At 36.9% G+C, this 10,676-nt stretch overlaps 1 protein-coding gene across 1 annotated transcript in view; it reads right to left on the minus strand.

The window, feature by feature from the left end:
• LOC107679769 (CTTNBP2 N-terminal-like protein) overlaps positions 1–10,285 on the minus strand; it is a 21,957-nt gene extending 11,672 nt beyond the window's left edge. The window contains exon 1 of the mRNA XM_016475408.1: positions 10,177–10,285. Within this exon, the coding sequence (XP_016330894.1) occupies positions 10,177–10,182 (6 nt within the window). The 5' untranslated portion in view covers positions 10,183–10,285. The remainder of the gene's footprint in view (positions 1–10,176) is intronic.
• Between the last annotated feature and the right edge of the window lie 391 nt (positions 10,286–10,676).

Consider the following 10,676-nt stretch of genomic DNA (forward strand, 5'->3'; position numbering starts at 1 on the left):
GTTGTGTTTCCATGTTTTATGGGGACATTCCATAGGCGTAATGGTTTTTATACTGTACAAACTGTATATTATATTGCCCTACACCAACCCTACCCCTAAACCTACCCCTTACAGGAAACTTTGTGCATTTTTACTTTCTCAAAAAAACTCATTCTGTATGATTTATAAGCTTGTTTCCTCATGGGGACCTCAAAAATGTCCCTACAACGTGATAAATACCAGGTACACACACACACATTCAGTGTGTTTGAATGCTCTTGTGAATAATTTCTCTGTTTACTGCAAGTGACACAGACAGATCTGGATTCGGCTGCAGTGTAATGGACGGTTTTTCATTAACCAGTGAGGTTTGGCTTGTTGTGTCTGGGTTCATATTTTCATTTATTTTGGGGTGTGTGGGAGCAGAAAGCCAGAGGGAAACCTGCCAAACACCCGAACACAATCTGCGTGACAGCTGATTTTATTTGTGCAAATTATGATCATTCTGTATAATTACTCCCCTAATCCATAGCTGAACGTCATCATCATTATCATACAGTCATTTCACACAACAGCATTGTCCGATTGGATGACTCATATTATAAGGGTGTAGATTAATTTTCATAACTGCACAGTTAATTTCAGGTTTGATGACCACACTGCAGCTGCCACATTGTTTCCGGTCATTATACTTAATTGGTTGCATAAGGAAGTAGTTCTACACACTAGAGTAGTGGTTCTCAAACCTGTCCTGGAGTAGGGCTGTGCGATTTGGGGGAAAATATCAAATTGCGATTTTTTTGACAGATATTGCGATTTTAAATTTGCAAAGTCAAGCTTCAGCTCAATATTGTCAATAATGTGCAGCACAGTATGGGTATCATTACCCTGCTGAAAAAAAAAACAATAGAAACTATCACAGAAATTCTTATAGTTTCCATTAAACCACTACAAATTTCCTTTTTGTTTTGGGCATTATTCCAATAAGAATTACTGTTGTTCTATTGGTTGCCATCTGCCAGATTATATCCCACCAATAGAATCCATCAAATAGACACCATTATAGTTTACATTAAAACCAATGCAATTCCCATTATAACCCTGAAATCCATTACATTTGTTATTGTGTTTTGGGAGGGGTTCTATTGTTTTTTTTCTTCAGCAGGCAAGATTATAATGGTATAACTACTTTTACAGAATTAACTTAATTACTGAATTTCACAGAAAATATTTGTTTATTTTTTATAAATAAAGAACTGTATTTCTTAAGTCAATTATTAAAGTATTACATATGTTACATAGGCTGATTTATTCATTTTAAGTATTTGGGATTTTAAGAACAAGTGGAAAATGTGCTGAATGTTTCATTTCATCCAAGTGAAATTAGCAAGCAGTTAGACTGAATTTACATTCGTTTTAAACGCGGAGCCAGGCGCGTGTCGACACAGGTTGCTCATCCATACTGTCAGATGCGCTCGCGGAGACTTGCGGTGCGTAGCCGGGTGCGAGTATAAACGAGCATTACGAGACAGGCTGTGTGTCCCGCTTTCTGTTTTTTTTTTATTTATTTCTTTTTTTAAATGGTGGGTGTTTACGCAGTTGGCTAGAGCAGTGCTGATTGGAAAGAACGGAGGTGCGCTCACTCTATTGGTTAGTAAGACTGCAACTCAATGTGTGCAGCAAGCGTGAACGGCTCGTCCGTGACGCGGGATTAGCGCCGCGTGGGGCAGAGAGGAGCGAGTATGAGAAGCATTCACAGACACAGGCTGTGTGAGCGCTCTTCTGAATTGGGAATAGCCAACATGCATTATAAACTTATTTCAAATTAATCTGTTGGGGAGATAAAATGTGTAAGATAACGTTCACGTACTAACAAAAACATCTAAGAATGTAACGTTATCTCGTCCATATCGCAGGCTTTGTGATTAGGAAATCGCAACGTCTCAAATCGCGATTTCGATTCTATTAATCGCACAGCCCTATCCTGGAGTACCCCCTGACCTGCACATTTTGTATGCCTCCCTCATCTATCACACCTGATTCAACTCATCAGCTCATTAGTGGAGACTGCAAGACCTGAAGTGGGTGTGTCAGATATGGGAGACATACAAAACATGCAGTGCTGGGGGTACTTCATGGAGAGATTTGAGAACCCCTGCACTAGAGCATTTTAGGGACAAAAAACCCCCAAAAGTCTTGGGATAAATATGTTGTTAATGTGGTAACTGTGGTATAATTGATGACGAACAGAAAATTAATGCACATCTCAGGTGTAACATCACTACACTACACATCCACATGGCTTTATTAGCATTAATACGTAGAACCACCGGCTATTCCTTACATATTTGTCCTACCGTTCAAAAAATTGGTGTCTGTATGATTTTTTAATGTTTTTTAAAAGTCTCACCAAGGCTGAAGTTATTTGATCAAAAATACAGCAAAAACAGCAATCTTGTGAAATACTAATATAACTGAATGTAAATGTTTTCTATTTGAATATATTTTAAAATATTTTTTGTTCCTGTGAAGGTAAAGCTGAATTTTCAGCAGCCATTAATCCAGTCTTCAGTGTCACATGACCCTTCAAAAATCATTCTAATATGCTGATTTGATGCTCAAGAAAAATCTTAGCATTATCAATGTTAAAAACAGTTGTGCTGCTTAATATTTTTGTGGAAACCGGCTGGCTATTTTTTCAGGTTTACAGACAGTCCAAAAGAACAGCATTTATTTGAAATAGATTTTTTTCATAACATTATAATTGTCTTTATTGTCACATTTGACCAATTTAACGCATCCTTGCAAACTTTTAAATTGTAGTTTAAAAAATAAAGTAGAATATGATATGTTAGGAGGGATTGCTTAATGATGTGCATAAATCATACATATATTTTTTATCGCACAGCTTTAAAACCTAACACAAGAACATTCTCAATCAATCCTAAAATCAAAAACCTAGATAAAGACATCTTTTTTCACAAAGATGGCTTTCTTAGGTGTTTTTCCCTAAGACAATCTAATGAGATCACTTCCTGATATGATTCAATCTGATCGCACGTCAGTGTGTTAGTAGGATGACAAGTATGTTATTTTTTTTCCTTCTATTGAATAGAAAGTTACACAGCTTGACCAGACTTAATATAATCTCATGGCAATGATGTCATCCAGACATTACTAACACACTGCGGATGGGGGCTGTTTGTAGAGCCAGAATACGTGTGTGTGTGTGTGTGTGTGTGTGTGTGTGTGTGTGTTAAAAAACTGAAACGCACTTTTATAACTCATGCAGTATTACCACTGGAGTCCAGCCGGAGAGCGTTTGTGCATATATGTCTCTGCTTACACACTGTTTGATAGGCTATACCTAATATTTGCATTAAACCATGGATACAGAAACAGTTGTTTGCTTAAAAGTTGTATGTTTATTTTTATGACATCATTGACTGATGCTTTTATAAATTGCTCTGGTATTAATGGTGTAAACACAATAGATCATATCACATGCAAATGAATACACAAACACTTACACAGACAGAGACACAAACAGCCTGAAACATCATATTTTCATCTTCATCTATTCAGTTTGTGTGTATAGGGTCGGTTAAGCCATTATTTACATCCACTCGATCTATATAGAAAACAGACTGCATTATTATTCCCTTAAGAATCTTCATCCTGCTGCATCCGATAAAAACACTATCCGTGCAGATCACAAGTGCATCCTTCCTGCCTTCATTTCCTCTCAAGAGGACTTATAAAAGCCACACACATTTATATTGGTTGTGTGAGAGTTTGACAAACACAGGTATGACAAGAGAGAAATGAAACACTGAAGCTAACAAACTTCAAACAGACTTTCAACAGAATCTTGAAAGTTTTTTAAATAAAATATGCTTCTATCACTATTTGGATTAAGAGGAAATACTGTCTATCATCATGTTTTATCAAAATGCCAAATCTGCTGATCACTGGCTGTCAGGGTCAGTTGGACTTTTACTGTTTTATTAAAAAACAATTATATATAAAGGACAGGATTGGAACCAGAGTCCTCTTGCATGCCAAACAAAACCTTTACCACATTTTGAACAACTGTGTTGTTTTTTCGTTGGTTATGTCTTATCTCAACTAGCCAGGACTCCCACTGGTGCCCACTCAAAATGTAAAAAAAGAGCATGACGCCCCTGATTGTGGCTGTAATGTGTAGGTCAGAGGGAAAAATCTGGTTTTCTGCCTAAAGAATCTGTCTAAAGAAACCTCCTACACCAGGCTGTAAATAACAACTACACAGATACCACATTTGACCAAGAACTGCATTCCAGAAAAAGGAAACATAACTTTAAACTACACACAGCAATCAAAAAGAGGAGAGAGGACACATTTCATCGAATCTTTGCTGCAGCAACCAAGACCTGACAGACTGAAATTTAAGCCATTACTTTATCTTACGAGAACCAGATCAGTCTGATATGTGAACAATTCATTTAGACCAGTCGGGTTACTGTGATCTGAAAAAATTGGCACACAACAGCGATGAGCCACAGACTGACCTTAATTCAGTTACACATTAAGTACACTGATCCTGATGATGTGAAATCAGTAACAGCTACGGTGAGAAACAAGGCTATTTAACAGTATAATATGAGCGAGCAAGACAGTGTGTGAGAGAGAGGCCCTGCCCCAAATGGCACACTTCATGTGCACTTGCGGTCTTGCAGACTTACAATGGCCGCCGCGTGTCCGTTAAGTCCATGAGACCACAAGGTCTCTATTCGTCAAGGGTAAGCTATAAGCTATTCGTCAAGGGTGCTCGCGAGTGCCCTCTTTGCAGCCTCTATACACCCTCAACGCGCACTTCTGCCAAGGCTGCACTGAGGCGAGCTCCACAGCAGACTTCTATCCGACAGTCAAAGCGGCATTACATCACGAAAGTGTGGAAGACCGCGAGGGTTTATGGTGTGATTTCAGCCAGGCACACAGAAAGATTTTAGAGAAAAAGTTACTGGCTCTACCAATTTGCTGCTCCAAAAAAAACAAATGCGCACCAAGATATTTGAAGTCAATAAATATCTTGTATCACTAAAACATTCAGATACAAATTGTGAAGTGACAAATATGGTCTCATGACAGACAACTGATATGAACCTTGTATAATTTCAGAGATAATTCAACCCCAAAATTACACATGTATCATTCCTCAGCAAAATGTTGTGTTTGAAATCCATTCACATCAATAGAAATTTCGAGCAAGGCAAAAAATTCCCCTGCGTTGATTTCAGAACGGGATCAAAGTTGGTTGCGTGAATTCACCACACTGAACAGATCATTTGTTTGAAGGTGACTTTTGTGTGAGCTGTTCTTCATGCATTTCTACACTACTGACAATGGACCAATGACTTTTTGCTACTGTGATCACACCTTAAAAGTTAAGTAAAGGATACATAAGTATACCACAAAAGTATCCTAAAAGTGATCTATACCTTTCAACTCATACGTCATATTAAAGCTACACTCTAAAAAATGCTGGGTTGTTTCAACCCAATTTTTGGTCAAATATGGACTAACTCAATTGTTGGGTTAAATTTTGGTTACATTTTTAAATTAACTTTTTAACCCAACAATTTGATTAGTCCATATTTGACCCAAAATTGGGTTGAAACAACCCAGCATTTTTTAGAGTGTATATGTGAGGTATAGAGTGAAATTTAAGCCATTACTTTATACTTTATTCTTAAGAACAAGATCATTCGAATGATATGAATCATTTGGACCAGTTATATAACTAGATCAACTGATTCACCGAAAAGATATGCCTCAAAAGTATAGCCATTTTCATTATACCTGCTTTTCCTTTTCCATTGCTTGAAAACTTCAGTCTCATTCTTATAACTGCATGGAAAAGAAGACTAGCACATCTTCAAAAATTCTCCTTTTGTGTTCCGCAGCAGGAAAAAATTCAGGTTTGCAACTACATGATTATGAGTAAATAATGACAGAACTATTATTTTTGCTTGAACTTCCTTTAAAGCAGGGGTGGGCAAACTTGGCCCTTCCAGGCCACTTTCCTTCAGAGTTTAGCTCCAACCCTAATCAAACACACCTGAACCAGCTAATCATTGTCTTCAAGACTACTAGAAGGCTACAGGCAGGTGAGTTTTATCAAGGACGGATCAAATCTCTGCAGGAAAGTGGCCTGAAAGGGATAAGTTTGCCCATCACTGCTTTAAAGCCTCTTCTTATGTAAGAACAGACCTTTTCTTTTCTCTCATCTCACTGAAAAACCACTAAACCTCAGACTTAACCCACAGCTGCTGAGGGCAATCCTTAAAAGAAACATCAGACCACAGTATAATGTCAGCTTGCTTAATGAATCATTAGCCATAATGAGAGAGCGGGACATGTGTCAGATGGGTGTGTGGTTCACGGCAGCGTTCTGATGTTGTAACCCCACATTAAACCTGCACAAGCCCAATAAAACCATTATTTGGCAACAAAACACCATCTCCACATAGTCACAGAGACTGTGAGACTGTGAGAGTGGGAAAAAGAGAAACACATATGGATTACAGAGACTGAAAGGAATTCCAGGAATTCACACCCCACACACACATTAATCAAATATTAACAGAAAGAGACTCCATATGAGACTGTAATACATTCTAATTCATTTCGACTGTTAACAGCCGATCCAGCATCTGCTTCTCCCTGTCACTGACACATCTTATTTAACAACTTGCAAATTCAAGATTCTGAAGCAGTATTCAGATCATAAAAAACAAAATAACACCATGGGAGCCATTTTATAACACTTGTATAAAAGCAGAATGCAGTGATTTGGCACATTATAGTAAACCTAACCCGTTCACTCGGCTCAAATGAGGTCGATATGCTGTATCCTAAACCCTAAATTCAACCCTTTCCCCAGGCTAAAGCGGTAAACTGGACTGAAGCATCGTGTTTTTCACAGTGTATAGTTTCCTCATTGCTACAGATTTGTGGTTCTGAACTAAATTTGTATAGAGTGGAACTCAAACAAAATATCCAGTGGTTACTAAGGTGACAAATCCCAGATTCAGACTTCTGCTGTGTCACTGACATTATTGCTAGAGAGATTATTGCAGAATCGACAGAATCTGCAAAATGAAGCAAGCTCTTCTTTGGTGTAATTACGTCCTGACCTGAGAGAATGTCTTCAACCCAGCTCTTGAGTGACTGATTCTGACATGCCAGTCAAAACAGAGGATTTCACCGCATACAGGCTAGACCACATTTTTGCTCTTCACCCACTGACAAACACACGTCTGCTCTTTAAAAATCACTGTTTGTTTGATTCAAATAAACACACTTAATCAACTGAGCATAGGGCTGATTTATCACGATAATTTTTTTTCATACCAGTCGATATCGATAGGCTAATTATCACGATAAATGTCAAATCTTTATTTCTTGCAAGTTTAAAGCCAGATTTTTGCTCCAAAGTGAAAGTTGTAGAAACCAGACCATTAATTTTCCTTAACAAAATAAATATCTAAATAGAAAAATTAATTTCTTAGATTCTGCATGTTCTAATGAGTGATATTGTTTCAAATCAAGAAACAGGTTTGGGTTGCCTGATAATAGTAATAAAAATTAATTTCTTAGATTCTGCATGTTCTAATGAGTGATATTGTTTCAAATCAAGAAACAGGTTTGGGTTGCCTGATAATAGTAATAAAAATTAATTTCTTAGATTCTGCATGTTCTAATGAGTGATATTGTTTCAAATCAAGAAACAGGTTTGGGTTGCCTGATAATAATTACATCGCCACCTGTTGGTTTGGCATGCTCTTGACAGTGCTTCATAGCATGTGTTTGCGTTTTCATGTGGACAGAGATTTTTTTTAAAACAGAAGAAGGAAAAACCCGTGTGTACGTGTGGACATGGCCTAAATCACCGAGTAATTTGTGTTCATCGCTGAATTCAAGCGCTTCACACTGGATCTCACAGCGCTGCTTAAAGGGTTAGTTCACCCAAAAATTCTGTCATTAATTACTCACCCTCATGTCGTTCCAAACCCTTACGACCTTCGTTCATCTTCAGAACACAATTTAAGATATTTTTGATTAAATCTGAGGGCTCTCTGACCCTTCCATAGACAGCAAAGGTAACTACCAGCGCCGCCACACGCTCGCGTCATGATACTGTCGTGAACGCGCGTCCAAAGTGACGCAGTAGAGACGAAAATGTAAGATATTTTTGATTAAATCTGAGGGCTCTCTGACCCTTCCATAGACAGCAAGGTAACTACCACGTTCAAGGTCCAGAAAAGTACCAAGATGATCGACAAAGTAGATTGTGTGACATCAGTGGTTCAACTGTAAAGTTACGAAGCTACGAGAATATAAGTATAAGACCTTTTTCACATTTCTGGGTTTCTCAGCAGCGGAAGTCGTCATAGTTGGGTTAACTTGAATAGCAGTGAATGGGAGAGTACCACAAATATATTTTTTGCATTCCCATTTGCTCAAATAGCAAATGAAAAACTCCACGATAGTGTTTTCATGAATTTCAATAAAAGGAAAAAAATTGAGAGACTGATAACGGCTGTCAGAAGAGAGAACGATGTCAAATTTATCATCCCTCCCATAGACGCTGCATTAGAAACACCCTCGCATTAGCGTTAACTGTTTTTTTTGTAATTTGATGCAAAGGTGATATAATACAAAGAATAGTGTTATAAATGTAGATTAATTTTTTTTTAAATACAAATATGAAAAACTTTCGAGGATTTTCGATGCTGATGACCGTTAAATGCGTCATCACAGTCTTGTGAAAAGGGTCCATCGTCAAGAATCCATTATGCACATTCTATATATAAAAGTGTACACAGATTCTTAAGCACAAAGAAAATGCTACAAAACATGAAAGAATAAAGTTAAGGATAGAGGATAAACATATTACATACAAAAATATTTATTATACATATTAAATCTAATCATGTTTTAAATATTTCAAATTTTGTATTTATGCTGTAGCTATTTTGTTTTACTTAAATGAGTGAATTTATCTAAAAATCACAGAGTGTTTCTTCACAACCGTGAGATCATAAACATGACAGGAAATGTTAAAACAACTGCTTAAACTTATGAAAAATTTAATAAGGAAAACCTATGAAAGTCATTACGTGAGCTAGGTGAACTCACAACAGTTGAAATATGGGAAAAGGATGAGAATTGATACTATGTAGTACAGATACTATATGGATGGACTGTATGTACAAGTTTATAAATTTAAACATCTGGTGGTGTTGACTACCAGTACACACACAGATGTAAGCCTTATAAGTATATATATAAAAAAACAACTAACCCATTTATTCTGTCTAATACATTCATAGTAGTAGCTGTTCTTTAAAATATACACATTTAACTTTTTTTTAAGTTAATACATATTTTGATTCGCACATGATCTGAGGACACAGGTACAGTAATGTCATCACTCTGATAAAATAAAGAGAAAAACAAATGAAATAATCACTGCAGTGATCTTAACACAAATATGCATCTCAAGCACTTCCAAAGTGAAAGTGTTGCCGTTTTAGGAACTAATAGCAGGGTAAGTTTGTCCCATGTTTCAAGAATCAGTGCATGGTTAATCTTTTATAAGTTGCGTGATAAACAATAAGAGCCATAAATTCAAGCATTGTTCAGCAAAAACCAGTGCTGTGGATATCAGATTTCCTATTGGACACAAAGCTTTCCTTACAGTGCTTAAAAAATCACATATGGACCATTTCACATGCTGCTAAACAAGCAATCAGTGCACTTCTCAAATGTGTGAAGAACAAACGATCAGATGTCTGACATCAGACCGGAACAAATAGAAACAGGGACAAAGGATGTTTGTAACATGGTTATATAGCATTTAATTGATATACTATAAAGATCACATAACTAATTATATCTAAATCCATAAAAATCAAGTCTATTAAGACTATATTAAGTGCATGAGTATGAAAGAATACAGTGTGGCTAAGAAATCAATGTTTATCATTGCACATAATAACAATAATAATAATAATAATAGCAGCGATACTGGAAATCTATCCTGGGATCTGAGATTCACTCTTCCACACCAGCACGCTCTCCAGATCACATTCACGACCAATATCCTTTCCCAAAAGATGTAATAATTCCATGAAATATTAATTGTATTACCTTCATATGTGTTTTTGTTCGCTCATCAGTCCTCGCTGTCAGAAGTATCCCAAGTTTACGGAGTTATTTCTCACTTTCACTGCTGGCCGTGCTACTGTCCGGGCCGAAAATATGGACTGCTGCCACTGACAGATCGTTCAGCCAATAGGCGAAGAACACTGGTCAGAATGATCCCTTCGGATTGGATGTTGTGCTCTAAGGGGAGGAGCTAAGTAAGCGTCGGTTCAGTGTCTTTGTCTGCGGTCGTTTGTTTTACATGCAGTTTATTGTAGTGATTTGAGCACATTACAGTTCAAATGTCGGAGCCTCTTTATTTACGATACACTTGATATTAATTTGCATTGATACCTATGAATACATTTCTTCTTTGTGAAGGTAAATGTTTTTCAGACATTCATGAAATATCAATGGCAGGATTTTAGACGTCTAAAAATGTAAAACATGCTCACTTTTTTATAAAAACAACATATCGATGATATTATCAAATGTAAATATATATA

The sequence above is a fragment of the Sinocyclocheilus anshuiensis genome, unplaced genomic scaffold, assembly GCF_001515605.1.
Source record: "Sinocyclocheilus anshuiensis isolate Anshui unplaced genomic scaffold, SAMN03320099.WGS_v1.1 scaffold13, whole genome shotgun sequence".
Taxonomy (NCBI): domain Eukaryota; kingdom Metazoa; phylum Chordata; class Actinopteri; order Cypriniformes; family Cyprinidae; genus Sinocyclocheilus; species Sinocyclocheilus anshuiensis.